Here is an 18473-nt window from a genome sequence, read left to right on the forward strand (position 1 = left end):
TTGGTAGTTAGTAAGAATTTGTTCGTACAAAACATATTTTGTTTTTTGGGATATTTTACTACCCCGTACAGTAGGTGGCGGCAATACACTTTATGAGTGTAGTCTGCCAATAAACCTCAAAGATGAAGAAAAATCCCTGCCTGTTTGACGCGACTGCGCATGCTCAGCCATATACCCTGGTAACCTCCAACATGGCGGCGAGAGGCCATGTGCAAGACCCTAACGACAGGAGACTCAGACCCATTTACGGTAACAATTCGCAGAAAAACAGCCCATCTCTGTCTGGTTAAATGTTTTGTCAGTGTTTATCGACGTACCGGAGTGATCATCTGGCCAGTACCTTGTGTCCGGGACTCGGTGGGCAGTACCGCGGGCCCCGAAGTCTTAGCCCCGTTCTCAATTCGCCTGCAGTGCTGAATGACAGTGCACCTTGAGTGGATGGCAGCACAATTCTGACAGCGCACAGCTGCAGACCGTTTGCCCACCAATTACGCACAATGAGACAGATTTGCTTTAAACGAAACACCAAAGAGCTTCAACAATCAGTCTCTCTCACTCGTAAAGTTCAGGTCTCCTATATTTGACAGCTAGCTAGTTACCGGTAAGCTACCTAATAAGCTAGCTAGCCATGTTAGTTAGTATGCAGAAACCGAGATGAATCTGAACCGTATTGCAAATAGTTTTGTATGTGGCAGAAATATCAACAGCTATAGCTAACTAGGTAGCTAGTTGTTCAGATACAGTACATCGGGGTGTATTATCAGTTACACAAATTTTAACGTCCGACCTAGCTCAGCTCGCTAGAAAAGGCTGCCACAGGGGCAAGACAAGATGTTCTTGGTTGTGAACTGTGATGCCAACTTTAGCTAACTGGTTAGCTTGCTTTATTGGCGGGTGTGTTTCATTTCGTGCTCACTCTGCTGATTTTAGCTCATTGGGTTATACAGATCAGTGATCATGGCTAGTTAACGGTAACGTTTTGTGTCAGATGGGCATAAGAGGATTAAGGTAGGCTAACTTGATATGCCTGGTTGTGTTGATGCTGTAACGTTAGTCTCTGTTTTTGGTCATTCGATTACATTCTAGTGACGCGTTCCATCATACAGATAACTAGATCCAGTTAGATTTATATCAATGACTGCTATAATAAACACTCACAATTGTTGAGGCTCTGTTTTCTCTCAACTTTTCTCTGTCCTCAAAAGCTCTGCTAAAACCATGTAGAGTTGATTATCATCACGTGACATGCTGTCAGTGAGTGGACAGTGGGCACACAATGAAAAATGGACCTGCTATATGGGTCTAGATACTGTATATATGTTGGCACTGATCTTGGGGAACTCGGATCATGAAGAGTGGGAAACCATAATGGCCAACACGAGACACAATGATTAAGGCCTAGCTGCCATTTGGGCTGATGACATAGTGTAGAGCACTGTGTCTGTCTGGCAGGGTTAATTTTGGCACCCAGCTGTCTAGAAGCCTAGACTCCAAGCTTGCCCTGGGAAAGGGACTGTGTGTGTGCCTGTGTGCTCTGCTGTGATCCACGGGAGGACCATGGTGAGAGAGTTGTGTGTATCAAGGTCGCAAACAATGGCAGAGGTCAGAGACCAAATACACAGACACTGTCGGTCGGTCATACAAATAGACATTCTAATCTCGTCACACTTTTGGGCACTCGCACAAATACACACATGCCCAAACACCTCCACTCAAGACAGTACACATAGTGAACCACATAAACACGCGGACACACACCACGGAGTGTATTTGCATGGTTAGTTCATCAGACAGGCTGTAGCAGAATTCTGCTGGTTTTAAAAAGTTACTCCTCTCTTGTTTTTTGTCTTATAAATATCAGGGCCATGACTCTTTCTCTGCCTCTCCTAGTTACTGTGTTGTTGTCATGTCCTTCATACATCTTGAAAATGTCATTTTAGAAACTCCTTTTAGAGCCTGAGAATGGCTTTGGTTGAATTATTGAAATCTCTGCCGGTCTATAAAAAAACTGGATGCTGCGGCGTCTTAGGACTCCATGAATGGTTTGTAGAGAAATAGAAGGAATAGCTCCTTTGCCCTTTGTGTGGGACTTGACTGGGTGTGGGCGTGTGCGTCATACTGTGTACTGTATGGAGTAGGTTGCCTGATGCTGTGATGTCATCTCCCATCAGACTACCTGGACAATGGCAACAACAAGATGGCGATCCAGCAGGCTGACAAACTGCTGAAGAAACACAAGGACCTGCACTGTGCCAAGGTGGGTGGGACTCTGGTTCTGGGCTTTATTTAGGGCCCAAGATGGAGCCCAGAGTTGTTCCTGGCCTGGTCCAAAACTGACCCCATAGGCCCCTACCTCAACCTCTACTCCACACCCCTATGATGATGATGATGAGGGTGGCATGTTACTGAGGCACATCTCCCTCTCCCCAGGTGTTGAAGGCCATCGGTCTGCAGCGAACAGGGAAGCAGGATGAGGCGTTTAGCCTGGCCCAGGAGGTGGCCACCCTGGAACCTACCGACGACAACTCACTACAGGCTCTCACTATACTGTACCGAGAGATGCACCACCGTGAGCACACACACACACACACACACACACACACACACACACACACACACACACACACACACACACAAACAGAGAGAGAAGTCTCTATATGATCTTTTCGATGCTGTTGACTCTCCCCCTCCCCTCTCTCTGTAGCTGAGTTGGTGACTAAGCTGTATGAAGCTGCGGTGAAGAAGGTTCCACTCAGTGAGGAGTATCACTCTCACCTGTTCATGGCTTACGCCCGCGTTGGAGAGTACAAGAAGATGCAGCAGGTCAGAACGAACACACACACAGTAATAACATGTGAACAAATGATGTATTGTGCTACAGTAATTCAAGTCTTGTGTAGTTCTATCTAATGTCTCTCTTTCTCTCTGGCTGTAGGCAGGGATGGCTTTGTATAAGATCGTTCCTAAGAACCCCTACTACTTCTGGTCTGTCATGAGTCTGGTCATGCAGGTAGGCATGGTCTATCACTATACAGTTGAAGTTGGACGTTTACATACACCTCAGCCAAATACATGTAAACTCAGTTTTCACAATTCCTGACATTTAATCCTAGTAAAAAATTCCATGTTTTAGGTCACTTAGGATCACCGCTTTATTTTAAGAATGTGAAATGTCAGAATAATAGTAGAGAGAATGATTTATTTCAGCTTTTATTTCTTTCATCACATTCCCAGTGGGTCAGAAGTTTGCACACACTCAATTAGTATTTGGTAGCATTGCCTTTAAATTGTTTAACTTGGGTCAAACGTTTCGGGTAGCCTTCCACAAGCTTCCCACAATAAGTTGGGGGAATTTTGGCCCATTCCTCCTGACAGAGCTGATGTAACTGAGTCTGGTTTGTAGGCCTCCTTGCTCGCACACACTTTTTCAGTTCGGCCCACAAATTTTCTATAGGATTGAGGTCAGGTCTTTGTGATGGCCACTCCAATGCTTTGACTTTGACGTACTTAAGCCATTTTGCCACAACTTTGGAAATATGTTTGGGGTCATTGACCATTTGGAAGACCCATTTGCGACCAAGCTTTAACTTCCTGACTGATGTTTTGAGATGTTGCTTCAATATATCCACATAATTTTTATGATGCCATCTATTTTGTGAAGTGCACCAGTCTCTCCTGCAGCAAAGCACCCCCACAACATGATGCTGCCACCCCCGTGCTTCATGGTTGGGATGGTGTTCTTCGGCTTGCAAGCCTCCCCCTTTTTTCTCCAAACATAATGATGGTCATTATGGCCAAACAGTTATATTTTTGTTTCATCAGACCAGAGGACATTTCTCCAAAAAGTACGATCTTTGTCCCCATGTGCAGTTGCAAACCGTTGTCTGGCTTTTTTCTGGCGCTTTTGGAGCAGAGGCTTCTTCCTTGCTGAGCAGCCTTTCAGGTTATGTCGATATAGGACTCGTTTTACTGTGGATATAGATACGTTTGTACCTGTTTCCACCAGCATCTTCACAAGCTCCTTTGCTGTTGTTCTGGGATTGATTTGCACTTTTCGCACCAAAGTACGTTCATCTCTAGGAGACAGAACGTGTCTCCTTCCTGAGCGGTATGACGGCTGCGTGGTTCCATGGTGTTTATACTTGCGTACTATTGTTTGTACAGATGAACGTGGTACCTTCGGGCGTTTGGAAATTGCTCCCAAAGGATGAACCAGACTTGTGGATGTCTACAATTGTTTTTCTGAGGTCTTGGCTTATTTCTTTTGATTTTCCCATGATGTCAAGCAAAGAGGCCTTGAAATACAGGTAGGCCTTGAAATACATCCACAGGTACACCTCCAATTGACTCAAATTATGTCAATTAGCCTATCAGAAGCTTCTAAAGCCATGACATAATTTTCTGGAATTTTCCAAGCTTTTTAAAGGCACAGTCAACTTAGTGTATGTAAACTTCTGACCCACTGGAATTGTGATACAGTGAATTATAAGTCAAATAAGTACAAATTACTTGTGTCTTGCACAAAGTAGATGTCCTAACTGACTTGCCAAGACTATATTTTTGTTAACAAGAAATTTGAGGTGTGGTTGAAAAACGAGTTTTAATGACTCCAACGTAGGTGTATGTAAACTTCCGACTTCAACTATATATACCCACTGGCCAGTTTATTAAGTACACAGAAATGGATTGCTCCTACAGACAGTGAGTCAGGTGGCTGTGACTTGCTTTATAAAGCAGGCAGACGGGGATCAATACGTTCAGTTACTGTTCGATTGTACGCTAGAATGGGCAAAACGAGTGACCTAAGCGACCGCATCCAGTATCTCAGAAACGTCCGCCTTCCTGGGCCTTTCACGCACTGCATTGTCTAAGGTGTACAGTGACCGGAGCAACAAACGAAAACATCCAGTCAGCGTCAGTCCTGTGAACAGCTCGTTGATGAGAGGGGTCAAAGGAGAATGGCAAGAATTGAGCTAGCAAACAGGTGCGCCACAAACCGACAAATAATGGCGCAGTACAACAGTGGTGTGCAGAATGGCATCTCGGTACGCACAACTCGGCGATCCTTGTCACGGATGGGCTATTGCAGCAGACGACCACTCCGGGTTCCACTCCTATCAGCTAAAAACAAGAAGAAGCGGCTTCAGTGGGCACGCGATCACCAACACTGGACAATTGAGGAGTGGAAAAACATTGCCTGCTACGACGAATCCCATTTCCTGTTGCGTCATGCTGATGACAGAGTCAGGAGTCCATGGCCCCATCCTGCCTGGTGTCAACGATACAGGCTGGTGGTGGTGGGGAACTGGTGTGGGGAATGTTTTCCTGGCACACGTTAGGTCCCTTGATACCAAATGAGCAATGATTGAACGCCGCGCCCTGAAGAATCCAGGCCGTCCTGGGTGCAAAGGGGGGTCGGACCCTGTACTAGCTGGCTGTACCTAATACACTGGAGACTGAGTGTATTTAGCTTGTGTGACTGAGTATGTATGTGTGATTCTGTGTGTGTGACTGTGTGACACTGTATGGGTGACTGACTCTGTGTGTGTGTGTGTGTGTGTGTGTGTGTGTGTGTGTGTGTGTGTGTGTGTGTGTGTGTGTGACTTTGTATGTGTGAGTCTGTACGTGTGACCGTGGGTGGTTGTTTGCTTGCATGTGTGTCATTGCTCTGTGTGTTTCAGGCCATCTCTGCGCAGGATGAGAAGCTGGCCCAGACCATGTTCCTGCCCCTGGCTGAACGCATGGTGGAGAAGATGGTGAAGGAGGAGAAGATCGAGGCTGAGGCTGAGGTGCAGCTGTACTTTATGATCCTGGAGCGACTGGGGAAGTGTGTGGAGGCTCTCGACGTGGTCCGCGGTCCACTGGGAGGTAAGAGTGGTGTGTGTGTGTGTACGCACGCAGAACAGAGATTGTGTGTGTTCGAGACCCAGAGAGAGGACTTGTGCAGCTTGTAGGTTGTGAATTATTCTTGTCTTTCTACTCATTCTGTGTATGTGCATGGTTCCATAGAGAAGTTGACCAGTGAGTTGCGGAGCAGGGAGAATAAGTGTATGATGATGTACCAGCGGCTGCAGCTCTGGCCTGAATGCAACGCTCTGTCCTACAAGCTACTGCTCAAAAAGTGAGTACCCACATATTCTGATAAATAGTCACATTTATGCACATTCAGCATTTCTGTGTCTTAAAACTCTCCCACACTAACTCCCGATCTTTCTCCCTTTCTCCTCTTTCTCTTCTCTCCTCTCTCCTCTCTCTTCTCTCTTTTCTCTTCTCTCTTTTCTCTTCTCTCCTTTCGTCTCTCTCTCTTCTCTCCTTTCTCTTCTCCTCTCCTCTCTCCTTTCTCTTCGCTCCTTTCTCCTCTCCACTCTCCTCTCTCCTTTCTCTTCTATCCTTTCTCTTTTCTCTTCTCTCCTTTCTCTTCGCTCCTTTCTCTTCGCTCCTTTCTCTTCGCTCCTTTCTCTTTTCTTCTTTCTCCTCTCTCCTTTCTCTTCTTTCCTTTCTCTTCTCTCCTTTCGTCTCTCTCTCTTCTCTCCTTTCTCTTCTCCTCTCCTCTCTCCTTTCTCTTCGCTCCTTTCTCCTCTCCACTCTCTTCTCTCCTCTCTCCTTTCTCTTCTCTTCTATCCTTTCTCTCCTCTCCTCTCCTTTCTCTTCTTTCCTTTCTCCTCTCCTTTCTCTTCGCTCCTTTCTCTTCTCTCCTTTTTCTTCTCTCCTTTCTCCTCTTTTTCTTCTCTCCTTTCTCCTCTCTCCTTTCTCTTCTTTCCTTTCTTCTCTCTCTCTTCTCTCCTCTCTCCTTTCTCTTTGCTCCTTTCTCTTCTCCTCTCTCCTTTCTCTTCTTTCCTTTCTCCTCTCTCCTTTCTCTTCTTTCCTTTCTCTTCTCTCCTTTCTCTTTTCTCCTTTCTCTTCGCACCTTTGTCTTCTCCTTTCTCCTCTCTCCTTTCTCTTCGCACCTTTGTCTTCTCCTTTCTCCTCTCTCCTTTCTCCTCTCTTCTTTCTCTTCTTTCCTTTCTCTTCTCTCCTTTCTCTTCTCTCCTTTCTCTTCTCTCCTTTCTCCTCTCTCCTTTCTCTTCTCTCCTTTCTCTTCGCTCCTTTCTCTTTCCTTTCTCTTCGCTCCTTTCTCTTCTCTCCTTTCTCTTCTTTCCTTTCTCTTCTTTCCTTTCTCCTCTTTCCTTTCTCCTCTCTCCTTTCTCTTCGCTCCTTTCTCCTCTCTCCTTTCTCTTCTCTTCTCTCCTTTCTCTTCTCCTCTCTCCTTTCTCTTCTTTCTCCTCTCTCCTCTCTCCTTTCTCTTCTCTCCTTTCTCCTCTCTCCTTTCTCTTCTCTCCTTTCTCTTCTCTCCTTTCTCCTCTCTCCTCTCTCCTTTCTCTTCTCTCCTTTCTCTTCTTTCCTTTCTCCTCTCTCCTTTCTCTTCTCTCCTTTCTCTTCTTTCCTTTCTCCTCTCTCCTTTCTCTTCTCTGCTTTCTCTTCTCTCCTTTCTCTTCGCTACTTTCTCCTCTCTTCTCTTTTCTCCTCTCTCGCTTCTCTCCTTTCTCTTCTCCTCTCTCTTCTCTCCTCTCTCCTTTCTCTTCTCCTCTCTCCTTTTTCTTCTCTTCTCTCCAATTCTCTTCGCTCCTTTCTCTTCGCTCCTTTCTCTTCGCTCCTTTCTCTTCGCTCCTTTCTCCTCTCTCCTTTCTCTTCTCTCTCTCTCTTCTCTCCTTTCTCTTCTTTCCTTTCTCCTCTCGCCTTTCTCTTTTCTCCTTTCTCTCCTCTCCTTTTTCCTCTCTTCTCTCCTTTTTCCTCTCTTCTCTCCTTTCTCCTCTCTTCTCTCCTCTCTCCTTTCTATTCTCTCCTCTCTTCTCTCTCTTCTCTCCTCTCTCCTTTCTCTTCTTTCCTTTCTCTTCTTTCCTTTCTCCTCTCTCCTTTCTCTTCGCTCCTTTCTCTTCTCCTCTTTCCTTTCTCTTCTCTCCTTTCTCTTCTTTCCTTTCTCCTTTCTCTTCTCTGCTTTCTCCTCTCTCCTTTCTCTTCTCTCCTTTCTCTTCGCTACTTTCTCCTCTCTTCTCTTTTCTCCTCTCTCGCTTCTCTCCTTTCTCTTCTCCTTTCTCCTCTCCTTTCTCTTCTCCTCTCTCCTTTCTCTTCTCCTCTCTCCTCTTCTCTTCTCTTCTCTCCTTTCTCTTCTCTCCTTTCTCTTCGCTCCTTTCTCCTCTCTCTTCTCTCCTTTCTCTTCGCTCCTTTCTCCTTTCTCTTCTCTCCTTTCTCTTCTTTCCTTTCTCCTCTCTCCTTTCTCTTCGCTCCTTTCTCTTCTCCTCTTTCCTTTCTCTTCTTTCCTTTCTCTTCTTTCCTTTCTCTTCTCTCCTTTCTCCTTTCTCCTCTCTCCTTTCTCTTCTTTCCTTTCTCCTCTCTCCTTTCTCTTCTCTGCTTTCTCCTCTCTCCTTTCTCCTCTCTCCTTTCTCTTCGCTACTTTCTCCTCTCTTCTCTTTTCTCCTCTCTCGCTTCTCTCCTTTCTCTTCTCCTTTCTCCTCTCCTTTCTCTTCTCCTCTCTCCTTTCTCTTCTCCTCTCTCCTCTTCTCTTCTCTTCTCTCCTTTCTCTTCGCTCCTTTCTCCTCTCTCTTCTCTCCTTTCTCTTCGCTCCTTTCTCCTTTCTCTTCTCTCCTTTCTCTTCTTTCCTTTCTCCTCTCTCCTCTCTCCTTTCTCTTCTTTCTCCTCTCTTCTCTCCTCTCTTCTCTCTCTTCTCTTCTCTTCTCTTCTCTTCTCTTCTCTCCTCTCTCCTTTCTCTTCTCTCCTTTCTCCTCTCTTCTATTTTCTCCTCTCTTCTCTCCTCTCTCGCTTCTCTCCTTTCTCCTCTCTTCTCTCCTCTCTCTCTTCTCTTCTTTCTCCTCTCCAGTCCTGATGATTGGCAGTTCTATCTCTCCTATTTTGACTCTCTCTTCCACCTGATGGACAAGTCCTGGAGCCAGCCTGAGGAAGGAGAGCAGTGAGTACTGTGTGTGTGTGTGTGTCTGTGTGAGTGAGAGAAGTTTATATAGTGGCTGACTAGACTATTCCTCTTGATGGATGTTTTACGATGTCATGTAAGAGAAGACAAGACGAACTGATTTGACCCTCTCTCCCTTTGCCCCCCCCCCCACCTCCCCTCTTCCTCCAGCTGTGTGGAGGGCCCAGTGCAGACCACGGTGGCAGAGGCAGTGAAGTTTGTGGTGGACAGGATGGAGGAGCAGGACAAGAAGGAGTCGCGTCCTCTCAGAGGTCCCTACCTGGCCTGTCTGGAACTCATACACAGACTGAGACAGAGGGGCTGCCCAGATGAGAAAGAGCTAGGTACGTACACACACACACACACACACACACACACACACACACACCACAGTTTCCTTGGCTGTTGGCTGTTTGCATTGACCGTTTCTATTGGCTGTTGGTCTTCAGGTGACCCGTTGGAGCTGATGGTTCAGTTTTTTGGGAAGTTTGGAGACAAACCCTGCTGCATTACTGACCTGAAGATATACCTACACCTTCTGCCGCCCGAGCAACGCTCACAGGTACACACACACACACACACACACACACACACACACACACACACACACACACACACACACACACACACACACACACACCTGCAGAATAGCACCAGTAGTGGACGTTGGTCAACCAACCAAGCCCTTGATGAGTTTAATACCATATCTACTTCCTCCTCTCCTGTTCTCTCTCCTTCCTCCTCCCTGTAGTTTAAAAACCATCTGGGGGAGTTGGTTCCGTTGGGGGAGGCGGGTGAGGATGGCTTTGGGTTTCCGGGGGACACGAAGGCGTTGCAGAGACACCTGTGTGTGTGTCAGCTGAGCCGGGCGCTGGGACTGCAACACGCTCTGGACACAGAGGGCAAGCTACGCCTCATCACAGAACTCAAAGCCCACTACCACTATGGACTACAGTTTGGTAAGAACAGCAGGACCCCTCTCTCTCTCGCTCTCACTACCACTATGTGGGCTGCAATTTGGTGAGGGCATCCGTTCCTCGATACGTCTCTTATCCATCTTCATCCATCCCTCTCCGTCTTTCAGTCTATCCAACATTTTATGCATCTAACTTAGAAACTGCAGGAAGAGATGCAATGACAATTTTGGGAAGAGCCAGATGAATGGTTTGAGTCTGACTACAGTTAGTGTGTGTGTAACAGGGAAGTCGTGTCTGAAGACCGAGCTCCAGTTCTCTGACATGTACTGCCTCATGGCCGCCCACGTCTACATCGACCTCTGGACAGAAACTGGTGAGGTCCAGCTTTCTCTCTGCCCTCTCACGTGACGTACACTCTTTCTCTCTGCCCTCTCACGTGACGTACACTCTTTCTCTCTGCCCTCTCACGTGACGTACACTCTTTCTCTCTGCCCTCTCACGTGACGTACACTCTTTCTCTCTGCCCTCTCACGTGACGTACACGCTTTCTCTCTGCCCTCTCACGTGACGTACACTCTTTCTCTCTGCCCTCTCACGTGACGTACACTCTTTCTCTCTGCCCTCTCACGTGACGTACACTCTTTCTCTCTCGCCTCTCTCTCCCTCTCCGACCTCCGACCTCCTACTCTCGCTGTCTCCGGGCGTTCGTTAACATGCAAACATACATTTGTGTCTGTGCGTGCTAGGCGATGAGAACATGCTGTGGCAGTCTCTAGGCGTGTTAGAGGAGGGCTTGTCCTTCAGTCCCTCCAACGCCCAGTTCAAACTACTGCTGCTGCTGCTCTTCTGTCGCCTGGGAGCCTTCCAGCCCGTAGTGGACCTCTACTCCAGCCTGGATGCCAAGCACGTGCAGCACGACACCATAGGGTGGGTTTATAGTACGAACACATCACCATACAATACGGTTACCATACTCAATGCACTGATCCTTCTATTCTCTCCTCTCTCCCAGGTATCTGTTAACTCGTTATGCTGGCTCGTTGGGGCAGTTTGCTGCAGCCTCCCAGTCCTGTAACTTCTCCCTCAGGTTTTTTCACTCCAACCAGAAAGATGTGAGTCCCTGTCGCATCTAAAGACGTCGTACATATGTCATATATTCTGGTGACGTTTCCCCGGGTATTTTCTCACCTCGGTCCTCTTTCCTTGTCTCTTCTCCTTTCTCTCCTCCCCCAGACCTCCGAGTACATCATCCAGGCCTATAAGTATGGTGCGTTTGAGAAGATCCCAGAATTCATAGCGTTTAGAACCCGGCTCAACCAATCGTTGCACTTCGCTCAGGTCCGCACAGAGAGGATGTTACTGGACTTGTACACCGAGGCTGACGTGTTAGTACCCCCACACACACACACACACACACACACACACACACACACACACACACACACACACACACACACACACACCCCCCCCCCCCCCCCCCTACCTGTAACATATTTATGTTTTGTTCCAGCACATTGAGTCTGGAGGAGAGTGTGAAGGCGATGGGTGTGTGTCCTGAGGAAGATGATATTCCCTGGGACAACATGAGAGACAACAGAGACCTGACTGTCCTCGTCAGCTGGGACCCCAAGGACAGGTACACACACACACACACATAACAAGGACTTATATCCATTTTTCTGCCGGAGTCATGTAGCTTTGGCCCCGTGCCCACGGCAAAATCATTGCAGCCACGCCACAAATGTGGAACGTGAAGAAATATTTCTGAAGATGCTATAACAGTCCACAGACTTTTCCTCTGCAAACATAATGAGCAATGAATAGAACAAGCAGACAAACCCATAGTTGATCTATTTACCTAGTCATCGTGTTGCGCGTTCTAGGAGAGATGATTATTCCTCTCAAGGCACATTGAAGTTTCAAGTGCCATAGGGAGGGAAAGATGCATTCTGACAAGTCGTCAATGCACAACAGTTCATCGTGCAATCACGGGGAAAACAGCCGTTTCAATGGCCTTTGTTAAAATGAGGGGCATCCCAGCGTTCCATTCCTACTTTATTTATCAACTCCTAAATATTACTGCAGTATTTTAGCAGCGGCATGGTTAAGCATGTTACCACGTGGCAATTAGTTGTGAGTGGATAGAGGACAGTGGGGCAGAATGGAACACGGGTCAAAACACCATCCTACCTCAAAATCATTTTTGGGAGCGACTTAAATTGTGATGAGACGGATTACATTTTTAGTCGAGCAAGAGCAGGAGTTGCAACCAGGGAAAGAGTTGAGGGGGGGGGAAATTGTGACGTGAAGTGATTTATTTGACAAGTACAGGAAGTGGGGGTGTTACTCTGGGTGGCGTTTTACTCCCAAGTTACCCTAACAGGTACGCCTGCATTATTGTCACTGTGTTTATGCCAGTTTTGTGGGGCATCAAATTCATCAGTATGATGCTAGTTAGTTAGTTAAAAGATGCCATTTAGGATCTAGCTAATGATTAGCTCAGTGAGGTAAATACAGACAGGCAACCCCATGCTTCAGCCTGTTTATTTCTAGCCACTGTGCTGCTCTGTTGGGCTACAGGTGATAAGGATTTCTTCTATTTTGAATTGAACCTTTATTTAACTAGGCAAGTCAGTTAAATAACCTCTTCTTATTTACAATGGCAGCCTACCCCTGCCAAACCCTCCCCGAACCCAGACGCTGCCCTATGGGACTCCCGATCACGGCCGGTTGTGATACAGCCCGGGATCGAACGCGGGTCTGTAGTGACGCCTCTAGCACCTTAGACCGCTGCGCCACTCGGTCCCTTATTGCTAGCATACCTGATAATATGGACCATGCACAGGCTATATGCATGGTCCAATTATGTTCAAATCATGGTATTAACAAATCATTTTACCAGTATGTTATTGGACTCATTTCTGGAGATTTTATATAGTGTCATTATAATTACATTTACATTCATTTTGGAGTAGAATGGCCTTTTAAAAGTCACCTGAACGGAGCTTCTCAGTCCTACATATAAAATGAACACAGTTAATTGTGTGTTCCAGGGAGCTGACTGAGGAGCATCGTCGTCTGTCTCTAGAAGAGGAGTCCGTCTGGTTGAAGGTTCGCTCTCTCACACTCCGCCTCCTCGCCTCATTGGCTCTGCTCGGACACGCCCCCTCGCCACGGAACTCTGATAAGACCAATGAGAACGGTATATCGGTCAAAAGCTCCACCCTCCAGACCCTACTCTCCCAGCTAGATCAGACGCTTGAGACCGCTGCCCAGATCACAGAGAAACAGACACAGGTACACACACACTAATATATTTAAGCAATAAGGCCTGAGGAGGTGTGGTATATGGCCAATATACCACGGCTAAGGGCTGTTCCTGCCTGGATACAGCCCTTAACTGTGGTATATTGGCTTTATACCACAAACCCCAGAGGTGCCTTATTGCTATTATAAACTGGTTACCAACGTAATTAGAGCAGTAAAAATAAATGTTTTGTCATACGGTCTGATATACCATGGCTGTGGGCCAATCAGCATTCAGGGCTTGAACCACCCAGTTTATATAATGTAATATATTTATATTTAGCAGAGGCTTTCATCCAAAGTGACTTACATCAGTGCCTACATGTTCATATGGGTGGCCCCAGCAGGAATCGAACCCACGACCCTGAAATTGGTAGCGCCGTGCTCTTACCAACTGAGTCACACAGGACCACTAACTGTTGTTGTGTTGTTCTAGTACCCGTTCCTGGGGCCTCCCTCCTCCCGCCTGGCCACTGCTCTTTCTAGTGGCAGCTGTCACTGTCAGGCCTCTGCTCTGCAACTATCACTGACTCTACGAGAACTAGAGACCACTGGACTGGGTAAGACAGGGAGATGAGGGGAGATGGGGGGGGTGGGGGGTGGAGAGAGAGGGATGTAGGGTCCCCTGCCACATGCCTCCAACCATCTGTCCATCTACAGGAGCAGCAGGACTGGGAAGGAGATGGAGGGAGGGAGAGTGGGTGGAGAAGAGAGTAACGGAGAGGGGAAGAGGAGAAAGGAGGGAGGTCTTTGTCATGCTCTTTATTCTGTTTCTCTCTCCAGACGACTCGTCGGAACTCCAAACCCAGATCTGTAACGCCTTCAAATCATCAGTAGCACAGCTCCAAGGTAACCCGTCACAGATATCTTTATTAAGATGATCAACTTGTCCATGGTAATAATGACCGTCTAGTCAGCCACACGAGACGTCATGGCTTCAGATCTCTAGTCGAGTTATCACTAGTGGGTCATTCTTATTCCCCCATGCTGATCTGTGCCCCTCGCTCCCCTCTTCTCTCGCCCCTCTCCGCCCAGAGATGTTATCCAGATGTAAAGGAGAAGTGTTGGAGATGAAAGACGGCAGATTGACGACCCGACCCTCCCTATTAGAAACGCTGGTCTTCTTCGTGGAGGTCAGTGTACTACACTGATAGTCACGCTAGACATACACAAAGTAATACATCACTAAAATGTACATGTATTATAATATGTGGTGTGTGTGTGTCCCCTGGTCAGACGGTGTGTGTGTTGCTGTGGGTGGCCAGTTACTCTGCCAGCGTACTGCGACCGCTCAAGTCCAGCCTACAGAAGAAGAAGAAGAAGAAGAAGGACAGCAGCACCGCCATGGTACACCGTTACTACCGTTATCCTCCGACAACCCTTCTCTGGAATGACCCCATCACTATTCACACCATACTCGGGGCGTGAATGTTTAAATATTTAAACGAAATTGGGAATCTTAATGTTAAGGGAAGTCCCAAACCGAAAATCAATGTTATTTCTTTTTCCCCCCCCGCAAAATTAAAATAGCATTTCAGTCATCAGAAAACAACGTATTATTTTCGGTGTTATAGCCTAACTAGACGACAGGCTATAAAGGTCTGGGGAAAGTTGTGTAATTTACGTAGAACTTTGGGCTACTTTGGTGAATTTATTTCCATATTCATTACGCCCATTCTTATACGGAAGCAAACGAGGCGGGACCTACCTGCATTTGTCCAATAGAAACTCTTGTTTTATTTGCCACTGTTTGGACTAATTATTACACCCCTGCTCTTTCTCTTCGCTAATGATGCGAGTGTGTTCAGTCTTTGGTCTGTTGCGTGTACAATATCCATGCCTATTCATTGATGATAGGCCCTGCTTTACTGAAGTTGCGAGACACAAGCCAAGAGATTGTGAGATACAGCTTTTAATTACTGATAGATGGGTCTAGTGCACGGTTCTGACTGTCTGCCTGGTGGCTGACCTGCCTATACAGTGCCCCTCCCCTCTCTTCGGCCCTCACTAGCTTGCTATGAAAGATGCTTTGTGTTCTCAGAAGTTTGTGTTCTCGGAAGTAACTCACCTCCGTTCCAAAAATACTGAATCTTAGGAGTCAATTACTAGCGAAATCGAATCTTTACACAGAAATGGATTCGGACGTGGAGTCGACTCTCCACCAGTACCTCATCATCATTAATAGTTGGGAAAATGTCAGAGATAGGCAAGAAACAGCATTGAAGTCCTGTATGGCAGCCTGGTCTCATAGTCTAGACGTAACATAGTAAATATAAATCCGGGACACTCAATTTAGTAGGACGGTTACATAAGACGATTGATTACTTAAGCCACCTAGCTAGAATTCGTAACATATTGTACGTTTGGAAATTTGTAACTATAATATAAATTGTAATTCATAACATATACGAAATGGGTGATGGATATCCACAAATGAATACATACCATAATAAACATATAAGGAAATGCTCACTTGGTGAGGTGGAAGTGAGGTACACTAATTGTAGTACAAGTGCAGTGCTTAACCATCTGAAAGGGACTTACCATGTAACCCAACCCGATGCTGGCAGCAGCACAGCTGCATTGTGAATTTGCATTTTATGAAAATGTTCTTATCGTTTTAACAGAACCCCCCCCCCCCCCCCCCCCTCTCTGCCCCTACAGCCAGTGGTGCTGTGTGGCTTCCAGGAGTGGACAGGCAGCCTGCAGGGTGTTGTGACCCAGGCTCTGGATCACGTGAAGGGGCAGGAGGCCAGCCTGACGGCCCTCAAACTAGCAGCACTCACTCTGGAGGAGGGATACTCACAGACACAGGTTGGTAGTGCTGGGCGTGTGTGTAGGAATTATTGATTTGTGCCTAAGCATTGGCTTAGTTTCTAAGTTAAAAGCATGCTTCCTGCTGTTCTTTATCCCCCCCTTTCTTTCTTCTTCTGTCAATCTGTACCTCTACCCTGTCTTTCCCTGTCTCGCTCCCAGGAGGAGTGTGGGTTTACGAGGGCAGCCATGGACAAGGTTCAGAGTAGTTATCTTGGCTCGCTGCAGGAGCTGGGAGATCTACTGAGGAAGAGAGCCGATTTGCTGAAGAGCCTCAAGATCTGACCCGCATCAACCATCCCCCTTCAATCGACATCTTCATACCCAACTATCGCCATTATACTGTCACCATTTATCGTCTAACTCCACCCACATCCAAAGCCTTCTCCCCTTGCTCGTCTTAAAGGAGGGCTGACTGCCACCAACACACCCTCTCTTTCACTTCATCCCCTTCCCTCTCCTTTTCCACATATCCCTCGGTCTGGGTGTCTTTATATAACACAGGATTCTCCCCTCCCTCCCGCCATTTCTCACCCCGAGAACCATCACTGCTCTCGCTCAGCACAGAACCACAGTTTGTGATACCATCACAGAGAAGCTCCTCAAAGATACTACAGCAACAGATAGACAAACAAAATAAGCAATTTTAGAACTACAATAATTGACTGTACATAGTCTGCAGATGACACATCAACTCCTTGACTGAACGTGACTGAAATGAGATATAAGCTACCCCCTTAGTTTTTTTTTCTTTCTCTCCAGTCTGTTGTTTCCATGGTGAAGCCCAGTTAGATTAGAATATATGCTCCTCCTTTTTTCCATGTTGGACTCCTCACTCCCCCAGCCTGATCTGGGTGCCCAAACATGGACACTGTTGTCAATCACACTCTTCTGCTCATAAGAACAAATGGGGTGGAGATGGTGCTTAGCTTACTTTATGAAAACAAAGGACAGCTGAACAAAGACGGTTTTTAACGAATTGTACACGCAAGGAAAGCTGAACGCTGGGCCAACTCGGAAAAGCCTCAACTGTTTCTTGCAGGAGTGCACAACTCCAGTGATTTCAGGCCTCGCCTTTTAGCCAGTAACCTGAGAAGCCAGCTGTGTGCGCTCTTCTACGGGCAACCAGTGACTGAATGGGTCAGTAAAGAGCTGGGGAGAACTGAAGACAGCCCTGGAGGACCGGAGGTGTGTACCTCTGGGTGTGGTGCACTCTTGGTTAATTAATCTCCCTGCTCCCCACCAATCAATGCCTGTCTGATTTCAGTCCTCAATCCCAAACTCCTTTTTAACTTGGTCATTGTTTTCTTTATTTTATTTTATTTCAGTTTTTAATTTTGTTTGAAACCCCCTTTGTGGTTATTGGAAAGCCAAATAAAAAAAAAGCAATCACGGGACAAGATTATAATGAATCGGAAAATACATACAGTATCTAAAATGTATTTGCAAGCGCTTCTTTTTGTATTCTGTGTCGGTGCAAAGAAGTGTGTGTAGCTCGCCTGGTTTAGCTAACACCTACAACAGAGTGGATGGTTTGTTTTAACACCGTAGGAGAGAAACCTGACAGTCATTTCTCTGAATAAACGGGTAGAACAACGGCTAAAACCCAAAGTTAAGATATCTAAATGCAAAGGAGACAAGACAACCAACCTGTCAGATTGCAATGAAGATGGGAAATGTGTTGAATGTCCTTTGTTGTAGAAAACACCTAGTCTATCTCTATCTTGTCAACGGTTATGAGCTGCACTGAATCGCCCCATAATTAATTTCACCAACCAAAACTGTCACTAACTATATACCAAAAATGTGGCTCTGTTGCTATGGCATTTCAACTGACAGCTAGACCTACACCAAGCAGGGCGAGGAGACTTGTATCAGACACATCACGGGTATGTTCAGTAGCATTGTGGAACGTTCAGATAAAATACATTGTTCAGATAAAATACATTGTGCAGAGCAGGCGTCTAACATGTAGAGTGAGGAATCATGTCCTCTCTAGTCATGACGTTTATCTGCAACGTTCATTAGTACTGTTGTACGACCCCGAGCGAGGCAGACGAAACTAGCAGATGTTTAGTGCCACGACCACCAGGGGGCACTGAAAGACTATCCAATGCAGGCAGCAGACTGACTAATATTGAAGTATATGCTTTGGCTTAGTTTGATTTGTAGGTAGTTTAGCTTTTCCTTCTTTAAAACAAGACATGGAAGGGGAGCAACAGTTTGATCCTCCTACAAAATACATCCCTCTAAAGATGACCTTCGGACGACTCGTGCCCAAATCCCCGGATGGATGGATGGACCCTCTCTAGAGGCTGTTAGTGGACTGAGTAGAACTTATGTTGATGTGCAGAGAAGTGGTCGACAATCTGGAATGTCATCTCACCTGATACCCACCCAGTCTTTCTTTTGGTAGAAAATGGAAAACAAAAAACACTGGAATGTCAAAAGGATTTTTTTTTTTTTAATGAATAAATCTGTTTTGTTTCAGT

At 46.4% G+C, this 18473-nt stretch overlaps 1 protein-coding gene across 2 annotated transcripts; it reads left to right on the forward strand.

Annotated features, from left to right (window-relative positions):
• The first annotated feature begins 182 nt into the window (after positions 1-182).
• LOC120026328 (N-alpha-acetyltransferase 25, NatB auxiliary subunit-like) lies at positions 183-18471 on the forward strand. Of its 2 annotated transcripts, none has more exons than XM_038971168.1 (23): positions 183-249; positions 2172-2257; positions 2431-2569; positions 2705-2823; positions 2936-3010; positions 5682-5868; positions 6010-6121; positions 8855-8944; positions 9116-9288; positions 9394-9506; positions 9696-9903; positions 10145-10234; positions 10608-10788; positions 10874-10973; positions 11095-11246; positions 11372-11497; positions 12915-13158; positions 13604-13727; positions 13951-14016; positions 14203-14300; positions 14404-14514; positions 15832-15981; positions 16144-18471. In XM_038971168.1, the coding sequence occupies exons 1-23, from the start codon at positions 192-194 to the stop codon at positions 16264-16266; spliced, it is 2925 nt and encodes a 974-aa protein (XP_038827096.1). In that variant the 5' UTR covers positions 183-191; the 3' UTR covers positions 16267-18471. The 2 variants fall into 2 exon arrangements, with proteins under 2 accessions (XP_038827096.1, XP_038827097.1); XM_038971169.1 differs by lacking the exon at positions 183-249 and adding an exon at positions 287-601.
• Positions 18472-18473: the final 2 nt, after the last annotated feature.

This window comes from Salvelinus namaycush, chromosome 31 (assembly GCF_016432855.1).
Source record: "Salvelinus namaycush isolate Seneca chromosome 31, SaNama_1.0, whole genome shotgun sequence".
Lineage (NCBI taxonomy): Eukaryota > Metazoa > Chordata > Actinopteri > Salmoniformes > Salmonidae > Salvelinus > Salvelinus namaycush.